This window comes from Aotus nancymaae, unplaced genomic scaffold, assembly GCF_030222135.1.
Source record: "Aotus nancymaae isolate 86718 unplaced genomic scaffold, 86718_ANA_hifiasm-v0.15.2.pri h1tg000051l, whole genome shotgun sequence".
In the NCBI taxonomy this organism is placed as follows: Eukaryota; Metazoa; Chordata; class Mammalia; order Primates; family Aotidae; genus Aotus; species Aotus nancymaae.
The window spans coordinates 17,468,336-17,492,737 of NW_026988465.1; the positions used below are offsets into that span (position 1 = coordinate 17,468,336).

The window sequence follows — 24,402 nt, forward strand, 5'->3', positions numbered from 1 at the left end:
ATAGCTCCTATTGTTAAGGAGTTAAACAGGAAGGTGGTTATTCTTGTAACCATAGGAATTCAGAAAAATGCCTTGCCAGCCAGGCCCTGAACCCTTGACCCATAGGTAACTGTTTCCTTAACCTTAGGGTTTGTCTTAGTTGATTAAGGGGCATCATTTTGATCTTGCAGGTAAAGGAGGAGAAAAAGCTCTTCCATTACCCTCTTAGGCTCAGTAGTTGGGGCCTATGAATCAAAATGATAAAGGACAAATTAACAAGAATAAAAAAATACGTATAATTACATATGGATATCAGGATTTAAAAAATAAATGTGACTTGCGGACACAGTTAGAATTGGGGGCTTATATACCATCATAACCAAGGGAATGAAGTATAGAGGAGTCTTGTTAGACAAAGAAGAAAGGGTTTGGGGCTTCTTGAGGGGTAAGTTGTGAGAAAGGGACTAAGGATACAGTAAATAAGGGTCATTTGTAAGGTTTTTTAAAATGCAAACTAGAGTCTTTTCAGGTGCTAGAGTTGCCTTCAGAGTAGTTCTCTTCCTGATACTGGAGAGGGAGACACCCTTACAAGTGGAACTTTATGTCCTGTTTTTATAAGATGGGGGAAGGACAGGGAGCTTTTTTTCTGTGTCTGCTTTTTCTTAAATGCTTTCAGCTCAAAATAGTCCTTATGCTCTACTGGCATATTTTTGGATGGTGTATTCTTGTCCCCTACCACGAGAAAATAAGTTTCAGAGTGACTGATAATATTACGCAGGGCTTTATAAGGACCATTAGTCCTGTATTTAGACCTGCAGTGAGTTCTCTCCTATTTGAACTCAAAACGTTAATTTTCTTCTGCTGTATTTCACTTAAAAAACATACTAATTTTAAGGTATGTTTTATAATGTGTGCAATATAGTCCTGTAGTACTGCATGCATATGATTATATGTAATCATACACATTTACATGTAACTGCATGTATTTGGGGTACATGAGGGCTTTTCTGTTCTTCGCTTTTGTTTTCCCTGGTGAGTGCCTTTATAAAATGTCTAGTGGCCACCAGTGTGTGAGCTTATTTGTATTTATTAATTTACAAATAATGTCCTAAAGTTTTATTTATGTGTTCACGTGTATTTCTGTATAATTTGTGTATCTCAGTGGAGGGTGGTCTTTCCAACTTCATGTGTATTCTCTGAAGCAAAAATTCCTCTTGGTATCTGACTGGCATCTAAGCCTATATTGTATGCGTAATAGGCACAAAATAATATCCATTAATGAATTTCAAAAATCATATATAAAAGGAAGTTGTTGATTTTCATCATTTACTCCAGAAATTTTTATAGATTCATTACATAGCAGTTAGAATGGTGATGGTAGATTGAGTAGATTAGACCTTTTATTAGATTAGTTAGAAATTCAGTAGAGAAGTAATAGGTGACATCTACAAAAGAAAGAGAAGAATCAATACTCATGGCTTACTGAGATTATTTATTATGAGGCCACACAGCTTGATGGATCTTGGTAATCACGAGCTTAGCGCATTATTATATTGAAGCAAAGGGCAGTGATAGATGATTTCCAGTAATGACTCTGTCTTTACTTTGACCTTGGGCAAACCATTTAATCTTTCTGATCCTCAGTTTCCTCTTTTACAAGATGAAATGATAGGGCTAGAAAGCTTTTGATATCTTCTAAAAATTTGAAATTCTCCATGTCCTCTGATTATCTTAGGCAGTCACCTTACAGAGTCACTTAGATTTGCTCTATTCCCTATAATAAGAAAAGTAAGCATGACACGGAAACACTTTTGTTAGAATTATTACTCCTTTTTCTTTTTCATTTCTTTTTTTTTTTTTTTGTGGATCAAAAACGATTTGGGATGTAGCTCAGGTTTTTTGATTAAAAGGACAAATTTGGATGAATAGGTGAAAGCTATTATGAATTAAAGTTTAATAATAATAACATGGCATTCAGTGATTAAACAGGAAGTTTTGAAGTAATGAACTCCCTATCCCTGCATCTGATGAAATAAAGCAGAAGCCACATGACTGCTTATTAGGAATACTATAGAAGATACTGACCAGTTGGGTAAAATCCATTCAAACAAGCAACCTTCCTACCCAAGAGAAACTCTCCTAATGTTGGGGAACTCACTGAGGTTACATAAAGCAGGTTAGGCAGGTAGATAGGGAATTACTGTTTATGACATCTGTGTCCTCTTAGTCTTAATCTTGAGATGATGCCTTCTAAGGAGCTTGTCAGGATGCAGCCTTACCACAGCTGCTGGGAAACTCTTTCTTTCCTCTTGCTCTGTTTCGGTGTCAGGCAGAGGGAGTTTCTTCTTTATTTTCTTACTGTCTTAATCCAACAAAGTAGTAGTACAAACTCCTGCTTTGTAGTAAATAACTACAAAGATAGTTATTGACAATTTAGAGTATCTTCTTTCAGTTTTTCTCTGCATGTACCTTCCTTGTGACAGTTGGACATAGTTTACATCCTGTTCTGTGACTTGCTGCTTTCTTGAAAACATGCATTGTGGATACATTTCCTTGTCTGCACTTGAAGATCTCTATAATTCTGTGTTTAAAAAGTGTTTACTGCACGCCAGCACTTTTCAAGTGCTTTTCACATATTAACAACATTTAACCCTCACAACAACCTCATGGGGTGGGAACTTCTATTGTAGGTGAAGACGGTAAAGCAGAGAGAGGTGAAGTAATTCCACAATGGTTGTCTAGTTAGTCAATAGGAGAGCCAGCGTTAGAACCCAGGCAGCCTGGCTCAAGTCTGGGCGCTTAACCATTTCACTACCCGGCTTCTCAAATGACTGTGGCGTTTTTTTTTTTTTTTTGAGACGGAGTTTCGCTCTTGTTACCCAGGCTGGAGTGCAATGGCGCGATCTCGGCTCACCGCAACCTCCGCCTCCTGGGTTCAAGCAGTTCTCCTGCCTCAACCTCCCGAGTAGCTGGGATTACAGGCACGCGCCACCATGCCCAGCTAATTTTTTGTATTTTTAGTAGAGACGGGGTTTCACCATGTTGACCAGGATGGTCTCGATCTCTTGACCTCGTGATCCACCCGCCTCTTCCTCCCAAAGTGCTGGGATTACAGGCGTGAGCCATTGCACCCGGCCTGTGGTGTTCTTTTATATGCCTATGCTGTGGTTTGTGTTAGCTGCTCCTCATGGTTGTTCTTTTAGTCCCCTCCTGTTTCCTTTTTGCTACTACAATGTGCCAGGCATATTCTAAGTCTGGTAACATCCCTGTGGACTAAAATATACAAAAATCTCATCTTCATGAAGTTCATGCTCTGGAGGCGGGAGGTGGTTGGAGACACACTGTTAAAAGGTTAAATTGGGTGGGCACGGTGGCTCACCCCTGTAATCCCAGCACTTTGGGAGGCTGAGGTGGGCAGATCACTTGAGCTCAGGAGTTTGAGACCAGGTTGGGCAAAACCCTGTGTCTAAAAAACAAAAAAATCAAGACGTATCCAGGTCATGGTGGCATGTGCCTGTAGTCCCAGCTACTTGGGAGGCTGAGGTGGGAGGATCACTTGAGCCTGGGAGGTGGAGGTTTCAGCGAGCTGAAATGGAGCCAGGCCCTGTCTCAAAAAAGAAAAAAAAAATTACATGGTAGAGGAGCAAGTGAGAAATACTATGAAAAAGAAATAGGCTGGGTGCAGTGGCTCACACCTACAGTCCCAGCACTTTGGGAGGCCGAGGTGGATGGATCTCTTGAGGTCAGGAGTTCGAGATCAGCCTGGCCAACATGGTGAAACCCCATCTCTACTAAAAATAGAAAAATTAGCTGGGCGTGGTGGCACATGCCTGTAATCCCAGCTACTTAGGAGGCTGAGGCAGGAGAATTGCTTGAACCGAGAAGTCAGAGGTTGCAGTGAGCCGAGATTGTGCCACTGCACTTCAGCCTGGGTAAAGAAGTGAGACTCCATCTCAAAAAAACAAAAAGAAAAGAAATGAAATAGGGAAGCAGCCTGTGGTGTTGCTATGGAGTATAAGTTTTAAACAGGTGAGAGAGTGATGTGAGCAAAGTCGAGGCAGATGATGGAAAGTGACCATCTGGACATCTGGGCAAAGAATGTATCAGTGGAGGAAACAGCAAGTGCCAGGGTGTAACATAGGTGAACGAATGACTTTTTCTCAGGGATACTCAGAAGGCCTGTGTGGCTGGAATACAGTGAATGAGGAAAGAGTAGGAGAAGATAAGGGAAGGAACACAGAAGGGAGGGATGCCCAGGTAGTTAGAGCCTCGTAGGCCATTTTAAGAACTGTTAGTCCCTGTGAGATGATGATCCATGAAAAGATTTTGAGGAGAGGAGTACCATGGTCTGGCTTCTGTTTTAAAAAGATTACTGCCATGTTGAGAGCAAAGTCTAACAGAATGAAGATGGAAGACAGCAGGGAAAAAGTGTTACTGGCTTAGACCACAGGGGTAGCTATGGGGATGGCAGTAAGTGGTTCAAACCTGGAGATATTTCTGAGGTATGTTGAAACCTGGTGTATTTCGAAGTGGAATTTGCTGATGGATTGAGTTTGAGAAGACAAGAGTAATTCTAAGAGTTTTGGGAAGAACTGGATGGACTTGCTGTTGACTGATTGCGATTAACTTGTACAAACGGCTTGATGCAGAATTTTTAAATCAAAGAACAAACTTATGGCCCTTAGTATTTCAGATACAGCTTTTAAGTCACCAGCCTGAGAAACTAGGTCATATATATGCTTCATTACCTTGAAGGATTGACGTTTCAGTTTTAGAGAACTGGAAACGTGTCACAGAGACAAGCTTTCTATCAGGTGACATACATAGGTATTGACAGTGATTTTCAGGGTATGAAAGATTCAGTCTGGCAGGTTCAGGAATTCTATTTTTTAGGTTTACCTAGAGTTAAATGAGCTCGGGCACCAAACTCATAAGTAGCCAGTCTCATCTGTTCAGATTCTCATGAAGCCCCATCACACCATAGGCAACAGCAGCCAGCCTCCCAGGATGACAAGGATCTTTCCCCTCACCTTGCTGCTGGGGCATCTAGGGAAACATTTCTAGGGAGGATGAACTGTAGCAGCCAGCCTGGCAGGACTCAGAGAGAAGCATCTTCTTCTCTTTTTTTAAAATATTAATTTTTAATTAAAAAAAATTTTTTTAATGGAGTATTACTCTGTCGTCCAGGCTAGAGTGTAGTGGCACAGTCCAAGCTCACTGCAGCCTCGACCTCCTAGGCTTAAACTCTCCTTGCACCTCAGCCTCCTGAGTAGCTGAGACTACAGATGTGCACCGTTTTGCCTGGCTATGAGAACCATCTCCTTTTTCTTTTCTTTTTTTTTTCAGACAGAGTCTTGCTCTGTCGCTCAGGCTGGAGTGCAGTGGCACAATCTTGTTCAGTACGACCTCTGCCTTCTGGGTTCAAGCGATTCTCCTGCCTCAGCCTCCTGAGTAGCTTATATTACAGAGGTGCACCATGAAAACCAGCTAATTTTTTTTTTTTTTTTTTTTGTATTTTTAGTAGAGACTGGGTTTCATCATGTTTATTGGGCTGGTCTCAAATTCCTGACCTCAAGTGATCCGCCTGCCTCTGCGTCCTAGAGTGCTGGGATTACAGGCGTAAGCCACTGCGCCCGGCTGAGAAGCATCTTCTTATAAGCCTAAGGAATCATTCCTGTTGTCAGCACTTGGTTCACTTTGGAGCCATAAGTCTAGTTAAGCTCCTCTGGTGCTTGCTTTATTTTTGCTGTATTTCTCATCCATTACCCAGTGTGCAAGCACCACAGTCACCATTATCTAATTACTGCAGGTAGCACCTTTGACTTTTTTCCATCGCTTACTTTCCCCCCATCATTTTCCCTTTTAGTTTCTTTTTTAAACTTTTTTATATGTCTCATTGAATTTCTCTTTCTATAATGAACCAACTTTTTAAAAACCTTCAACCTCTTCACAGAAGTCTGTATCTGTATTCACATTTTTTTCCCCTTAAAATAAAGCCACAAAACCTTTAAACAGATCTTTCACAGACCCTTGTTGCCTTTGTGAAGCAGATGGAAACACAGTAACAGAATGCACTGTGGGTGGACGAGGGCTCTAGTTTAGCGGCTCCAGAGGCTGAGGTAGGAGAAGCAATTGAAGCTGGGTGATGGAGGTTGCAGTGAACCAAGATCACGCCACTGCACTTCAGCCTGGGCAACAGAGTGAGACTCAATAAAAAAATTGTACAAATTGTTTCTTCCATTTGGTTCTTGGAAGACAAGAGGGAAAGTCTTCTTTATGTTTTCTCTATTACTCCAGTGAATACTATAGACAAGGGTACAGCTTTTTATTTAGAAATATGTTTCAAGAAAATATGAACCGTTATATTAAATTTATATTCAGTTTTTATATTTGCATTTGAAGGCTGTCTGAAGTGAAGACATGGAAATTAATACTATTTAAATTTTCTTAAGGTATTATTCTTTTCACCATTCATATTTTGCGGGATAAAAGCTTTTAAAAATATGTCTGTGCTGGGTACATTTTTAAAGGAAATTTTTTTTAGGCTTTTATTAACCTGAACAAAGCTAACTAAACAAAAAGAACAAGCTGTAAGAAGGGACTGTTGAGAACAAAAATACTCTGAATTTGCATTAAAACTTTGCTACTTTAGGTTGGGCGCAGTGGCACACGTCTGTAATCCCGGCACTTCGGAAGACTGAGGCCGGCGGATCACGAGCTTAGGAGATTGAGACCATCCTGGCTAACATGGTGAAACCCCATCTCTACTAAAAATAAAAATATTAACTGGTGTAGTGGCATGCGCCTGTAGTCCCAGCTCTTTGGGAGGCTGAGGCAGGAGAATCGCTTGAACCTGGGAGGTGGAGGTTGCAGTCAGCTGAGATGGCGCCACTGCACTCCAGCCTGGTGACACGGTGACACTTTGTCTCAAAAACAAAAAACAAACAAACAAAAATTTGTTACTTTATTTGGTCATTTGACATTAATATTCCATGATGGCTATGATTTTTGGCTTAAAGTTCTAGTCTGTCTTAGAATTTTAAAGCCAAATTTAAAAAAAAGGAAATAATTTTTCCCCCAAAGCCAGTATAATTTCACATCATTGCCCAGGCTGGTCTCAAACTCCTTCCTAGGCTCAAGCTATCCACCTGCCTAGGCCTCCCAAAGAGTTGGGATTAACGGGGCGAGTTGCTGCACCTAGCCTCTTCTTTCTCTCTTTTTCTTCTTTCTCTCTTTCTGCTCTGTCACGCAGGCTGGACTGCAGTGGCATGATCTCAGCTCATTGCAACCTTCACCTCCCTGGTTCAAGCAATATTCCTGCCTCAGCCTCCCGAGTAGCTGGGTTTACAGGTGCATGCCACCACACCTGGCTAATTTTTTTGTATTTTTAGTAGAGATGGGGTTTCACCATGTTGGCCACACTGGTCTCGAACTCCTGACCTCGGGCAATCCACCCACCTTGGCCTTCCAAAGTGCTGGGATTATAAGCCTGAGTCACGACACCTGGCTTTCTCTTTTTTGAAAAAATTAATTTCAACTTTTATTTTAGATTCAGTGGGTACACATGCAGGTTTGTTACATGAGTGTATTAGTTTATTCTCACGCTGCTGATAAAGACATACCTGAGACTGGGTAATTTATAAAGAAAAGAGGTTTAATCGACTCAGTTAGGAAACTTACAACCATGGCAGAAGGCACGGGGGAGCAGGAGATAGAATGAGAGCAGAGCGAGTGGAGAAGCCCCTTATAAACCATCAGATCTCAGGAGAACTTACTATCACGAGAATAGCATGAGAGAAACCACCCCCATGATTCAGTTACCTCCCACCAGGTTCTTCCCACAATATGTGGAGATTATGGGAGCTACAATTCAAGATGAGATTTGGGTGGGGACACAGCCAAACCATATCAGTGGGTATATCGTGTGAATTAATCATGCACCTCAATTTTTCTTTTAATTTTTGGGTTTTCTGATTCCCTTAAAAGAAGCCCTCACCTGTTTCATGTCACCAGGATATTGTCCCTGAGTTGCTATATATTGGCTGTACTGTTTTCAAGTATTCTGCATAACTAATTATATAATAATGGTTGTTATCCTGATTAAGTGAGATGTAAGTGCTAACCACAGTTTTTATTGTCACAGTATGATTTGTTCTTTGTTTTCCACACTATTATTTTTGATGCTATAGAAATGTTTGTACACCTCTATAAAACTGTGATGTTTTGTATTGGATTGGATTCTCTCCACACACTTTGACACTGCTGCATCCACTGTCGTCAACTATCACTTTCAAAGACATTTCCAAAATCTACCCTTGGATTTATTCTCAGCCAGCCAACTTGGGTTTCAGAGATTTGATGGGTATTGCTAGATCCTCAGATTCAGTGTGTTATAGGTGACTTTTATTACCTTCTATCCCAATACTCAATCACTCTGATAGCCAGTGGCACAACTGTTTCTCTGTTCCCCCACCCCCGTCCTCCCTCCCTCCCTCCCTCCCTCTCTCTCTCTCTCTCTCTCTCTCTGTTTTCTTAAGCTATGGATTAGCAAACCAAACCTGGCCTGCTGCCTGTTTTCGTAAGTAAAGTTTTATTAATATTCGACACCCATTCATGTTAAGTATTGTCTTTGACTGCTTTTGTACTAATGTCACAGAGTTAAGAAGTTGCAATAGACCAGCAAAGCCTAAAATGTTTACTTTCTGACCCTTTATAGAAAAGTTTGCTGACCCCTACTTTAGACTAAAACTTTCGCATTACCTTGGATTCCTCCTTTGGTATTTTTCAAGTATATTCTAGCAAGAGAACTAATCTCCCCTTTTTTTTTTTTTAAGTCATCATCATCTTTTTAAAAATCTTCTGCATGCCTTCTGGTTCTCTGATCCTTTTGCCTGGATATTAAATTAATTTCCTTACCTCCTGGTTTATTTTCCCCTTCTATTTAGGGCAAACAGAAGGGGAATGTCAATGTCAAATGTATTGACTTTTTATGCTATGTCACCAGTGTTATGTTCTCAAAGTTCCACTCCGCCATCAAAACTTAAGAGATTTTTGTATTGCCTACAAAATTAGAGACTCTCTAGCCTCTTAGGGTTGTTTCTACAATATCAGTCCTCTCATTCTCCCATATACAGAAATTCTTTCTATTAATATAATAAAATACTTACCTCCTCCCTGTCTTTGTTCATGCTCTAACAACTGCCCTGAGGTTTCTCTGCCTCCATCATCTCCATTTTTCCTACTCCTGTCTTGCCAATAAAATCCTCCTAAATTTCTTCATGAAGCTTTTTCCTGTGTTTTCTGCATATTCTTTTTCCCCTTCATGGTGTGTTAGCTGTCCATCTCTGTCACTAAGGGCACCTTACTGGATCCTATGTTTTTTATGTTCTTTTATATCTCAAATGTTATAAAGCATAAACTTGTTGAGTACAAGGCCCTTGTCTTCTTTATTACCATGTTCTCTTAAACACTCACCGTAATGTCTTAGATATGCTTAATAAGTAATTGAATAGCATTATAGAAAGCAGTCTTTTTATATTTGGATTTAATTATTAGTCATCTCAGGGTCTACCTTGGATGTTTGGCAGCGATTCTGGGTGTTATAATGAAAGTTCTTGAAGAAACTTAATGTTAACTTTTTTGTATACATGGCTAATGAAAATGGAAATTTTTTTTATTTGATAAGGTATTTCACATTTAATACAAAAAAGTATTTATGTGCATTGATGTACTTGGTACTGATAAAGAGTAAAACCAGGTGGCAGAGCCAGGCAGTATTTCTCTTGGATGTGCTATGCAATCTACCACAGTCAGATTTGTTTTTATTTTGTTAAATTTTTTTGGGATTCCAAGAAGGAAAATTCTATCAAAGTGTTCTAAGAAGCTATTGAAATGAAACACAGGTGCTGTTAAAATAGTATTTTGTACTCTGTCTGTTCATTTATTTAATCATTCTCTGTGTACTTCCCAGAAAATTTTGACGTGGCTATTTATCACAAAGAGCCCAATTTTTTGTTGGCCTCTAGTTCTGAATTTGTAATCTTGAAAAAGTTGACAAAGACAAAATATTGTGCTAGGTTTCCTTATAGTTTAATGTTACATGTACAGAAACTGGGCTGCTAATACCCTTACCTTTCTCAGAAACCCAGAGGTTGCTTGTAGTGGTGGAAGGAGGGACCTAATTTGGTACATAATATGCAATGCCCAAAGATAAAAGTCAAAAAGCATCAAAACATACTCCAAAACCCGTCCTCATGCAGAAGAATTGAAGACTTGAAAGTTTAATTTTAAAATGGGCAAAGGATTTGAATAGTTTGTAGGAAAAGATACCAGTTCTGCTTTGTTCACTACTGTCTTGTAGCACAAAATAAATGTTTACGATATCAACACATACCTGAATGATAATGTCACATCAAAATATATTGCCAGCACCCTCTTGAGTAAAGAAATGCTTAAAAAAATAGCCATATATATATATATATATATACCTTCAAACCAATATTTCTGTTTTATAGATTTTTTTTTTTCCTTTTTGGAGACTCTGTCTTGCCCTGTTGCCCAGGCTGGAGTACAGTGGTGCCATCATAGCTCATGGCAACCTTGAGCTCCTGGGGCTTAAGTGCTCCTCCCACCTCAGCCTCCACAATAGCTGGGACTGCAGACATGCGCCACTATGCCTGGCTAAGTTGTTTATTTTTGGTAGAGACAAGGTCTTGTAATGTTGTTCAGGCTGGTTTCAAACTCCTGGGCTCAAGTGATCCTCTCACCTTGGCCTCCCAAAGTGTTGGGCTTACAGTTGTGAATCGCTGCACCCAGTTACTTAGAATTTATGATAAGGAAATTACAAAACTGAGTGTGGATTTCACATCTGTGTTTCTGTAGTCCAGAAGTACTTTCTCAAACATTCATATCTATTTGTATGTACAAAGCACAAGCTTGTTTTCCCATATATGCTTGCATATGTGAGGAATAGTCTGGTGTCTGGAAGTAAGCATATGCAATCAACTATAGCATGTCTCTGGGGAGCAGTACTGAGGAGACGTCTGAATTACCGGGACGTAGGGTATTATACCTTTTATTTACTCTTCTCTGTTTCAGTTTTTTAAAGGTATATTTTACTTTTATGTTGGTCAAAAGACTAGGAAGTAATCTGTTAAGTTTTAGGCATATTGTCATTAACATTTAAAATAAGTAACCTACTTGAAGACTTAGCTTGCCTATCTGGAAAATGTAGTTTTCAAGAGTGATTCATGTCCTTAGGAATACAGTAAAAAATAATGGATTTTTTTTGTTTTGTAATGAGACAGTAATGAAAGGCATTGTCAGATTGGATTGCTATTGTGTTCTTTAATGCTATGATAAATAGACATATTGTACAAAACTTTTATTATGTTTTCTTTAACCAGTTGCAAGAAAATCCTGTTTCATGTGAGATAGGCCTATTATTTTTTGGACAACTAATATGTACTAACAGCAGTTTCCGAGAGTATACCCGTGAGCAAAGGAATTGACACTGTTTTCTCTTCAATCTTTTAGAAAAGCTCAAGAGGAGAACAAGAAAATAGTACTGGCGGGATGTGTTCCTCAAGCCCAGCCTCGCCAGGACTACCTTAAAGGACTGAGTATCATTGGGGTAAGCTTGTACGTGGTGCACAAAAAGAAAATCTTACATTGTTAAAACCTATAATAGCTTCACATTTTATTTTCTATTTGTAGGTTATTTATAAGCTATGTTACACTTATGACTGTCCTAAACATATTTTCCTTATTGTCCCTAAAACTGTCATTTCTGTGTAACTTTTTCAGCATAGCATAAAAACATGTGTTAATTTTTCTCATTAAGAAACAGCAACACAAGAAAAAGCCATAGTATGGAATTTATATCCCTTAATAACCCGGTCTTTGGCTGTCTATTTCCATCACTTTCCAAGTCATTACAATTTTTCCACCTCTCTCACCTACTTGCTTTTCACCCCCTAGTACATCGCTGCCTTTTTTCAAATGCCCCACCTCCCTTATGCCCACCCCCACACATCTCAGCTCCAGCATGACAACATTCTGTAAAGCCATCTCTGCCTACTCTGTGTCGTCCTCCCTAATTCTTTTCTCTAGTTTCTCTGCTTACTGTGCAGTTACCTGTTACATGATTATGTGAATACAGCCCACCTGTGTTATTTAAATTGTTAGCCTCATGAGAATAGTTACTAAGTCTTCTTAAAAAAACTCTCACCATGTTTCTCTAGCCTTTTCTGTGACACCTGGCACAGAGTAGGTACTCAATAAGTGTTTGATGATTGCCTGAAAAAAAATCTTCCCATTGTATTTTTGTTGTTGGCATCCTTTTTTCTTTTTGGCCAGTTGGCTCTGTGAAGTAAGGAGACTGCTGTCTATTCTCTCTCTTGTTCTTTGTAGCCAATCACTCTTTGCAAAATGCCTTGAAGTAGCTGATATTCAGCCAATATTCATTGATCAAATGATGGTGCTGTTTCCTTCTCGACATTCTACTGAAGCTGTAGGTGATAAGCTCAGCAATGTTGTTTGTTTAAAAAGCTTACATTAATTTAAATAAATGTAAAAACGTTATATGCTCATAGTATAAGTTGACATGATTATTTGGCATCTGCTTTGAACTTTATAATACATTTTTCCTTATTTGATATACTATTGACAGGTTCTTGTATCATTTTCTCAGTGTAATGAACTTGTTTTCTGCTGTGAAGTCCTTACTGCACTAGCAAATTTAATAATCTTTGAACAAACATTCTCATTTTAAACAAACAGAACCTGAATGTTTGGTAACTTTAGTTTGTTTTTACCATTTGTCTGTTTACATTTTGATTTCTCTTGGTTTAAGGAATGAAATGAATATGGGACTCCCAAGTTATCTTTTCATGTAAGACTAACTTTCTCTATAAACATAATCCTGCTATCATAGGGAAATAGGAAACTAATTGGAAGTCTTTTTTAGAGACGGAATGTGGTAAAAGCTTAGAGTTCACCTTAGATTTCATCTCAAGCAATGAAGTTACCAGAATAGCAGAATTTCTTTAGTATCGCAAAAGCCTATTCTGTGCATACATTATGGCAACATTTTTTTGAACTCCATTGTGTGCAGGGAAAAGTGTATGTTAGGATGTACAGGAGATTCTCCAGATACAGCTTAAGGGAGGACACTGTGCTATTAATGTGAGTTTATTTGCCAGTGTCACAGCTTTGTGTTGGCCCTGAAAATTGATCCAACACAAAGCTGTGACACTGGCAAATAAACATTTTTTTATGTTTAATCCAGCACCATTTTTTGTCCTGTTACATATTCCCGTTAACTTGTCTATTACCATTAACATTCTTCTTTTTAAAACTTCTGTTTTAAGTTCAGGGGTACATGTGCAGGTTTGTTAATAGGTTAAACACGTGTCTGTTTGTTATACGGGTTATTTCATCACCCAGGTACTAAGTCTAGTACTCATTAGTTATTTTTCCTGATCCTCTCCCTCTTCCTACTTACTACCCTCCAGAAGGCCCCAGTGCGTGGTATTACCCTGATATATCCATGTGTTCTCATCATATAGCTCCCATGTAAAAGTGAGAACGTGTGGTATTTGGTTTTCTGCTTCGGCATTAGTTTGCTAAGGATGATGACCTCCAGCTCCATCCCATATTCCTTCAAAAGACATGCTCTCATTTTTTTTATGGCTGCATAGGATTCCATCGTGTATATGCACCACATTTTCTTTACCGAATATGTCATTGTAGGTTGATTTCATATCTTTGCTTTTGCAAACATGTATGTGTTTTTATGGTAGAATGATTTATATTCTACTGGGTATATACCCAGTAATGAGATTGCTAGGTCAAATGGTAGTTTTGCTTAGAGCAAAACTATATTCTCTGAGGAATCGCCACACTGCTTTCCACAATGGTTGAACTAATTTACACTCCCACCAACAGTGTGTAAGTGTTCCCTTTTCTCCAGTCTTGCCAGCATCTGTTGTTTTTTTGATGTTCTGATAATAGCCATTCTGATTGGCATGATGTAGTAAGTATCTCACTGTGGCTTTGATTTTCATTTCTCTAACGATCAGTGACACTGAGCTTTTTTTCATATGCTTGTGGGCTGCATATGTGTCTTCTTTTGAAAAGTGTCTGTTCATTTCCTTTGCCCACTTTTTAATAGGGCTGTTTGTTTTTCTCTTGTAAATTTGTTTACGTTCCTTATGGATGCTGAATATTAGACCTTTGTCAGATGCATGGTTTGCAAACATTTTCTGCCATTCTGTAGGTTGTGTATTTACTCTGTTGAGAGTTTCTTTTGTGGTTTTGTTCTTTCACATAGTCTCATTTTGTTACCACTAGTAGTCTTTAGGTTTATTTTATTTTGTTCATTTATAATTGGAGAAGTAAGAACACATTTTGAAAAGTGAATAGACATAAAATCTAAATTTCTGTCACCATAATGCAGTTATAATTTTGCTTATCTCCTTCAGACTTAACCTTGGCATCTTTTATTTAATTGTAACCTCTAAACTATTTTGTATTTTTATTTTTGTATGTTATTCCATGAGCTTTTTAACCATTTTTAAGTCTGGCATTAGTGTTCGATTGAAGGATATACCATAATATACCTAACTATTCCTTAATTATTGGATATAAGAATTTTCAAGTTTTTAGGAAATATACATAATATATTAATTCTCTCACTGGTCTTTTATTTTTAATTTAAAATTAGTATATTATGAAAAGTTTCTGAAAGTGGAATTACACTATCATTAACATTTCAGAGGTGTAATTTAATTGTATATTTGCCAGCATTAAGTATTATTAAAGTATAAGATTATTATTTGTTAATATCATTTTGTAGAACATTTATTTTCTGTGGCAGGTATGTGACATTTTATTTATCGTCACTGACCTTTTTATATATGAAAATTATGTCCACATAATTGAACATTTTGAAAACAAATTACAAATTAGAAAACAAAAATTATCTATAATTTTATCTTTAGGGAGACATATTTTTGAATAGAAGTGTTCTGTAGAATTGCTGTAAAACTAGAAACCTTCTGAAATATAGTGAGTTACAATGAAATAAAGAAATGAATTATATTTTATACAAAGAGAAAACAATTCTGAAGTGCAAAAAGAATAGATGTTTAAATTCAGTGACTTGGGAAACTATTTTTAGCATGAAGTTTAGAATTGTATTACAAGATTGAGTAAAGAATGTTATTCCTTCACAGAATTTCTATGATGGGAGCATGTTAACAGAAGTGGAAGGAAGAACGACTGTAACTACATTCTTTGCTTTTACCTTTTGCCAGGCTTTATCTGTAAACTCATAGTACAGGGAGAATTTGTCAATTCTATTGACCAGGTGATTAAAATCAAAAGCTTCCATGAGGTGGGGATCGTGGGGTGAGCAAGCTACTTATTGCACATCTGAGCTAAGGGACTTCTATTGTACTGTTTGAAAGCGCTGATAGAATAGTCATTTAAGAAGATATTAACAGATAAAGAGAAATTACTACTATCATAACATGCTAGTTTCCATCAGTATCAGCCTGTAGAAATGGGGCATTTATTTTAGTAATAAGAGTAAGGCAGTGTGGTGAGAACACATAGCGAGCAGTTATTTGACCTCTGGGCCTTTGATTATCAACTGTCCCACTGTCTCCTGAAATCACCTAGTTGTGATTAATATTATTTGTGTGATGGTGTGTGGAAAGAAAATAACAGAACATTGAAACCAGAAATAAAGCCTGTCATCCTCTGAGTCCAGATGCGCTGGCTTTGGTGGCTGTAACCTCTGTACTTCTCCCATCTTGAAGCAAAAATCTGTGCACAAACCTGTCTAATTTATTCACAGTGGAAGAGGAGAAAGAACAGATTTGAAAACATAAATGTCTCGAGTAAAAGGTTTTAGCCAAAACCTTTTTCTTTCTTTTTTTTTTTTTTAAGAGATGAAGTCTCTCTCTGTTGCCCAGACTGGAGTGCAGTGGCATGATCTCGGCTCACTGCAACCTCCGCCTCCTGGGTTCAAGTGATTCTCCTGCCTCCGCCTCCCAAGGATGATCTGGGACTACAGATGCCCACCACCACGCCTGGCTGAATTTTTTGTCTTTTTAGTAGAGATGGAGTTTTACCATATTGGCCAGGCTGGTCTCAAACTCCTGACCTTGTGATCTACCCACCTTGGCCTCCCAAACTGCTGGCATTATAGGCATGAGCCACCATGCCTGGCCGCCAAACCCTTTTTCTTAGCATGAAGTTTAAATTTTATATCTAGATCATGTCTGTTTATCAGGAACCAGTGTAGAATCAAGATCTTTTTGTCTTTCTTCAGGATGTTGAAACATTTTACCTTACACTGAAAAATTTCCTTTCTCTTTTAACAAATAGTTATGATTAATCATCTGCCTTAGAGTTTTCATACAATGCCATTTTTATTATTGCTATTTGTTGATGTCATTTATGTGAGCTGTAGATAGTTTTATATCTTATGGATATACCTGTTTGAATGCTTCTGGGTTTTTTTTAGGCTAATTTGTTGGTAGAAAGTTTCTTTTAGATTAGTTAACCAGGAAATAGGATGTTCTCTTAACTTTTGCAGTAAAAAAGAATAGTAAACTTCAGGCACCAGAAAACCTGATTTCAAATCCTAGACGTGCCATATCATTATTTCTTTGGTTCAGCAAGTACTTACTGAGTGCCTGCTCTGCACTCGGTGTACTGCTGCAAGCCCTGTGCTGTGCAGGTGCTGGTAGTGCATCAGTGTGTGAACTCGTCCTAGATCCCTGTCCTCACTGAGCTGACGTTCTGGTTCTTAGAGAGAGACATCTGGTTTGAGTCCAGAACTTCTCCAGCTTCATATAGAATCTGGCTGGACGGGTCCCTAGACCACAGTGAGATGAATTAGTTGGGAATTTCTCTTGAAGGCTCAGATGGAAATACCCTTTGTGTCTACTGGTTATGAGCTGTGTTAGGGAGAGATGAGTGGAACAGTATTTATTTGCTGAGTTCTTCCTCCTAAGGTAGTGTTATTTGTCAGTTATTACAGTATCCATTATTAACAGGAACAGCATTCATTAGGAAGTTTGGCTCTCACTCTCTTACTTGAAAGTGTGTTTATGAAATTGTATGTTTTGTGTAGTTTTTCTGTGCTAATAAGGGCCACATTTGAAGTTGGGCTTGGTGTTAATTCATTGGACTGATTATTGTAACTTACTATAGCTCTAGAAATTCTAAATAAACTGCAAATTAATACACAGGTTGTAAAATGTTAAAACATGCAATTCACAATGGAATATACAATTTGTTATTGAAAATTTGTAAATGACAAGGCTTCCTCCTGTGCTAGCTGTGAGCCCTGCAGGCAGGTGAACATCTTCTTTGGAGAGCTGAACAGAAATGTGTTTTCACACAGGTGTCCACTTATCTCAGGGACTAGGTTGATTTGCAGTGTTTTAAACATCTTTTCAGGCAGGCTGCTTTAATCTCGAAAAGTGAAACATGATTGACTTTTGAGTATTTCAAATGTGAGCACTTTAATTTTGAAAATCATGTGTACAGTTAAAGCTGCATTAGAAAGGCCAAATTTGAGAATATTTCTATCATATACCATGTTGCAAAAGGTAAACAAATTCACAAAGTGCAGCAGTGACACAGTAACAGTGGGATCAGTCTTGAGGGCAACGCTTGAGGACCTCTGTCCTCCTATTCGTCCCTACTTCAAACATTTCTTCTTGCCATGTTCCAGTTTTTGACCTTTCATTATCTAAAAGGCAGTATTGTGATAGAATGACATGTACATTTAAACAACCATTTATGTTTTTCCCTTCCTTGACCTGTTGGTTTCATTTCTTTGTGGCATCTTCTAATCTCACCTGTATTCATTGCATGTTTCACCTATTTAATGATTAAAATGTGATATATCATGGTGATTAAGAGCATGGATTCAGGAACTAGATTGCATAGGTTTATATCCCTGCTGCACTATTTCTTTTTACTCCTTCCTTCCTTCCTTTTCTTTCCTTCTTTCCTTCTTTTCTTTCTTTCTTTCTTTCTTTCTTTCTTTCTTTCTTTCTTTCTTTCTTTCTTTCTCTTTCTCTCTCTCTTTCTTTCTCCTTCCTTCCCTCCTTCCTTCCTTCCCTCCCACTCTTCCTCCCTCCCTCCTTCCCGTTTCACTCATGTTGCCCAGGCTGGAGTGCAGTGGCACGATCTCAGTTCACCATAACCTCTGCCTCCCAGGTTCAAGTGATTCTCATGCCTCAGCCTCCTGAGTAGCTGGGATTACAGGCATGTGCTACCATGCCCAGCTAATTTTGTATTTTTAGTAGAGACAGGGTTTCTCCATGTTGGTCAGGCTTGTCTCAAACTCCTGACCTCAGGTGATCCACCTGTCTCGGCCTCTTAAAGTTCTGGGATTATAAGCGTGAGCCACGGTGCCTGGCCATAAGCTCTGTGACCTTGTACAAGTTACATAACGTTTCTGTACCTCAGCTTCAACTGATAAATGGTGATAATAATAGAACCCTTCTCTGAGTTTTTTAAGGGTTAAATCAATTAATCCATGTAATTATGCTTATTATGGAACCTACATAGTGCTCTGTATTCTCTATTTTTTAAAAAATTCACTAATTTATTTAGTAGTAGAATCAACATTGAGCACAACTCTGTGTTGCTGGAGATTCTGAGCTGAATACAATGTATATTCTCCCTAAAGACTGTGAAATCAGATGGGAGGTGCAAATCCTTGAGATGAATCTGCGTGAGGAGAAGGGCTGTGGGCACACACAGGATGCAGCCATGCTTTCACGGGCCTCTGATGTTGAGGAGTGGTTTTCATGACTGGAGAAAGGAAAAAGGACTTTCAGTCAGAGACAACAACATAAGGGTAGGCACCTGTGTGTAAGATGCCTGGAGGGGAAAATGAACAGCAATGAGTGAGTGAAGGGGGAGTGCTAAGAAGTGTCATGTGGAGTAGTGCAGATGAGTGATGAGTACAATAGGGTGGAGAGAAGGAAGGGGCTTGCACTCGGTGAACCACAGGACAGGGTGAAATGCTGTGTTGGGGTGGCCGGGGAAGATAACATGAACAGGTGAAGGGGGAGAAGCAGTGTAATGTACTGGCTGTCTCTGCATGCCCTTTGTTCACTATCTGTTCATTATTTTCTTCTTTGTTCATGATATCAGTCTTTTTTCTTATTTTTAGGTCACGTGTATTGAGGTATAATTAACAGAGAGGTAAATTCACTTCTGATGAATTTGGACAGTTACCACATAATTTCCGTTGTGCTAAAAAGTTACCTTGTGCCCTCTCATATTCAACCATGCCGACTCTTCCCATGCCCCCAGTCCCTGGCAACCATTGATGCAATCTCTGTTTCTATAGTTTTGTCTTTTTGAGAATGTCATATAAATGAATATATTACTTGTGTCTTTTTTCTTTCACTTAGTGCAATGCTTTCAGTATTCATCCATGTTGATTCATTTATCAGTAGTTGTTACTTTTTAGTACCTAGAATTTTTTCACTGTGTGGGTGGACCACAGTTCATCTGTTCACTGGTTGATGGATATGTATGTTGTTTTCAGCTAAAGGCCATTATGAATAAAGATTGCATAAACATTCATGCACAGGTCTTTGTATAGATACATGCTTTCATTTTTCTGGGGTAAACAAATACCTGAGTTTGCCAGGTCATATGGTAGGCATCTCTTTTGCCTTTTAAGAAACTGCCAGTGTTTTCCAAAGTGGCTATTCCATTTTGCATTTCTGTCACAAGTCCCAGCTGCTTCACATCTTTATATATATATAAATATAATTGCACTACACCTTTATATATATATATAAAATTGCACTTTAGGTTCTGGGGTACATGTGCAGAACATGCAGCATTGTTGCATAGGTACATACATGGCAAGGTGGTTTGCTGCTTCTATCACTGTCACCTATATCTGGCATTTGTCCCCATGTTATCCCTCCCTAACTTCGTACCTCTGCTGTCCCTCCCCCTAGTTCCCCCCAACAGACTCCAGTGTGTGATGCTCCCCTCCCTGTATCCATGTGTTCTCATTGTTCAACACCTGCCTATGAGTGAGAACATGCAGTGTTTGATTTTCTGTTCTTGTGTCAGTTTGCTGAGAATGATGGTTTACAGATTCATCCACTCCCTTCAAAGGACACGAACTCATCATTTTTTATGACTGCATAGTATTCCATGGTGTATATGTGCCACAGTTTCCTTGTCCAGTCTATCATCGATGGGCATTTGGGTTGGTTACAGATCTTTGCTATTGTAAATAGTGCTGCAGTGAACACACGTGTGCATGTTTCTTTATAACAGAACAATTTATAATCCTTTGGATATATACCCAGTAATGGGATTGCTGGATCAAATGGAATTTCTATTTCTAGGTCCTTGAGGAATCGCCACACTGTCTTCCACAATGGCTGAACTAATTAACACTCCCACCAACAGTGTAAAAGTGTTCCTATTTCTCCACATCCTCTCCAGCATCTGTTGTCTCCAGATTTTTTAATGATCGCCATTCTAACTGGCATGAGGTGGTATCTCAATGTGGTTTTGATTTGCATTTCTCTAATCACCAGTGATGCTGAGCATTTTTTCATATGTTTGGTGGCCTCATAGATGTCTTCTTTTGTAGTGTCTATTCATATCCTTCCACAACTTTTGAATAGGTTTGTTTGTTTGTTTCTTGTAAATCTGTTTTAGTTCCTTGTAGATTCTGGATATTAGCCCTTTGTCAGATGGGTAGATTGCAACAATTTTTTCCCATTCTGTTGGTTGCCAGTTCACTCTAGTGATTGTTTCTTTTACTGTACAGAAGCTCTGGAGTTTAATTAGGTCCCATTTGTCTATTTTGGCTTTTGTTGCCAATGCTTTTGGTGTTTTAGTCATGAAATCCTTGCCCATGCCTATTATGTCCTGAATGGTTTTGCTTAGGTTTTCTTCTAGGGTTTTTATGGTGTTAGGTCTTATGTTTAAGTCTTTAATCCATCTGGAGTTAATTTTAGTGTAAGGTGTCAGGAACGGGTCCAGTTTCTTCTTTCTGCACATGGCTAGCCAGTTTTCCCAACACCATTTATTAAACAGGGAATCCATTCCCCATTACTTGTTCTTGTCAGGTTTGTCAAAGATCAGTTGGTTGTAGATTTGTGGCATTGCCTGCTAGGCCTCTGTTCTGTTCCATTGGTCTATATGTCTGTTTTGGTTCCCGTACCATGCTGTTTTGATTACCATAGCCTTGTAGTATAGGTTGAAGTCAGGTAGCGTGATGCCTCCAGCTTTGTTCTTTTTGCTTAGAATTGACTTGGCTATGTGGGCTCTCTCGGTTCCATATGAAGTTTAAGGTTGTTTTTCCAGTTCTGTGAAGAGGGTCATAGGTAGCTTGAAGGGGATAGCATCGAATCTATAAATTACATTCGGCAGTGTGGCCATTTTCACAACATTGATTCTTCCTAACCATGAGCATCAAATGTTTCTGCATCTGTTTGTGTCCTCTCCTATTTCCTTAAGCAGTGGTTTGTAATTCTCTTTGAAGAGATCCTTTACATCCTTTGTTAGTTGTATTCCTAGGTATTTTATTCTCTTTGTAACAATTGTGAATGGCAGTTCGTTCTTGATTTGGCTCTCCTTAAGTCTGTTATTGGTGTATAGGAATGCTTGTGATTTCTGCACATTGATTTTGTATCCTGAGACTTTGCTGAAGTTGCTTATCAGTTTCAGGAGATTTTGGGCTGAGACAATGGGGTCTTCTAGATATACAATCATGTCGTCTGCAAATAGAGACAATTTTGCTTCCTCCTTTCCTATTTGAATACCCTTTATTTCTTTTTCTTGCCTGATTGCTCTGGCTAGAACTTCCAATACTATATTGAATAGGAGTGGTGAGAGAGGGCATCCCTGTCTACTGCCAGATTTCAAAGGGAATGCTTCCAGTTTTTGCCGTTTCAGTATGATATTGGCTGTGGATTTGTCGTAAATAGCTTTTATTATTTTGAGATATGTTCCGTCGATACCTAGTTTATTGAGAGTTCTTAGCATAAAGGGCTGTTGAATGTTGTCAAAGGCCTTCTCTGCATCTATTGAGATAATCACGTTGTTTTTGTCTTTGGTTCTGTTTATGTAGTGAATTACTTGTAGACGTGCATATGTTGAACTAGCCTTGCATCCCTGGGATGAAACCTGCTTGATTGTGACTGATAAGCTTTTTGATGTGCTCTTGCAGTTGGTTTGCCAGTATTTTATTGAAGATGTTTGCGTCTATGTTCATCATGGATATTGGCCTGTAGTTTCTTTTCTTGTTGAGTCTCTGCCAGGTTTTGGTATCAGGACTATACTGGTCTCATGAAATGATTTGGGAAGGATTCTCTCTTTTTGGATTGTTTGGAATAGTTTCAGAAGAAGTGGTACCAGCTCCTCTTTGTATGTCTGGTAGAATTCAGCTGTGAAGCCATCGGGACCTGGGCTTTTTTTGGTTGGTAGGCTATTAATTTCTATTTCAACTTCATCCCTTGTTATTGGTCTATTCAGGGTTTGGACTTCTTCTTGGTTTAGGTTTGGGAGGGTGCAAGTCTCCAGTAATTTATCCATTTCTTCCAGGTTTACTGGTTTATGTGTATAGAGTTGTTTGTAGTAGTCTCTGATGGCAGTTTGTATTTCTGTGGAATCTGTGGTGATATCCCCTTTATCGTTTTTTTATTGTATCTATTTGATTCTTCTCTCTTTTCTTTTTTATTAATCTGGCTAGTGGTCTATCTATTTTGTTGATCTTTTCAAAAACCCAGCTCCTGGATTTATTTTTTTGAAGGGCTTTTTGTGCCTCTATCTCCTTCAGTTCTGCTCTGATCTTAGTTATTACTTGTCTTCTGCTAGGTTTTGAGTTGTTTTGATCTTGCTCCTCTAGCTCTTTCAAGTTTGATGATAGGATGTTGATTTTAGATGTTTCCTTGTTTCTCATGTGGGCATTTATTGCTATAAATTTTCCTCTAGACACTGCTTTAAATGTGTCCCAGAGATTCCAGTACGTTGTGTCTTCGTTCTTGTTGGTTTTGAAGAACATCTTTATTCCTTCCTTCATTTCATTGTTTATCCAGTCAATATTCAAAAGCCAATTGTTCAGTTTCTGTGAAATTGTGCGATTCTGAGTTAGTTTCTTAATGCTGAGTTCTCATTTGATTGCACTGTGGTCTGAGAGACTGTTATCATTTCCATTCTTTTGCATTTGCTGAGGAGTGATTTACTTCCAATTATGTGGTCAATTTTAGCGTAGGTGTGATGTGGTGTTGAGAAGACTGTATATTCTGTGGATTTGGGGTGGAGAGTTCTGTAAATGTCTATTAGGTTTGCTTGGTCCACTTCTGAGTTCAAGTGCTGGATATCCTTGTTAATTTTCTGTCTTGTTGATCTGTGTAATATTGACAATGGAGTGTTAAAGTCTCCCACTATTATTGTGTGGGAGTCTAAGTCTCTTTGTAGGTCGTTAAGAACTTGCTTTATGTATCTGGATGCTTCTGTATTGGGTGCGTATATATTTAGGATCATTAGCTCTTCTTGTTGCATTGATCCTTTTACCACTATGTAATGTCCTTTTTTGTCTCTTTTGATCTTTGTTGCTTTAAAGTCTATTTTATCAGAGACTAGGATTGCAACTCCTGTTTTTTTTTGTTCTCTGTTTGCTTGGTAAATCTTCCTCCATCCCTTTATTTGGAGCATATGTGTGTCCTTGCACATGAGATGGGTTTCCTGGATATGGCATACCAAATGGGTTTTGACTCTTTATCCAATTTGTCAGTCTGTGTCTTTTGATTGGGGCATTTAGCCCATTTATATTTAAGGTTAATATTGTTATGTGTGAATTTGATTCTGCCATTTTGATGCTAGCTGGTTGTTTTGCCTGTTAGTTGATGCAGTTTCTTCATTGTGTCGATGTGGCTTACCATTTGGTACATTTTTGGAGTGGCTGGTACTGGTTGTTCCTTTCTATGTTTAGTGCTTCTTTCAGGAGCTTTTGTAACGCAGGCCTGGTGGTGATGAAATCTCTCAGCAATTGCTTGCTCATAAAGGATTTTATTTCTCCTTAGCTTATGAAGCTTAGTTTGGCTGGATGTGAAATTCTGGGTTGAAAGTTCTTTGCTTTAAGGATGTTGAATGTTGGCTCCCACTCTCTTCTGGCTTGTAGAATTTCTGCCGAGAGATCCACTGTGAGTCTGATGAGCTTCTTTTTGTGGGTAACCCAACCTTTCTCTCTGGTCGCCCTTAGCATTTTTTCCTTCACTTCAACTCTGGTGAATTTGCCGATTATGTGCCTTGGGATTGCTCTTCTTGAGGATATCTTTGTGGTGTTCTCTGTATTTCCTGGACTTGAAAGTGGCCTGTCTTGCTAGGTTGGGGAAGTTCTCCTGG

At 38.7% G+C, this 24,402-nt stretch overlaps 1 protein-coding gene across 2 annotated transcripts in view; it reads left to right on the top strand.

Annotated features, from left to right (window-relative positions):
- The window catches only part of CDKAL1 (CDK5 regulatory subunit associated protein 1 like 1), a 716,352-nt gene that overhangs the window by 183,152 nt on the left and 508,798 nt on the right, over positions 1-24,402 (top strand). For both annotated transcript variants that reach the window (XM_064363032.1, XM_064363031.1), the window contains one exon: positions 11,515-11,611. In XM_064363032.1, the coding sequence (XP_064219102.1) occupies positions 11,515-11,611 (97 nt within the window). The remainder of the gene's footprint in view (positions 1-11,514; positions 11,612-24,402) is intronic.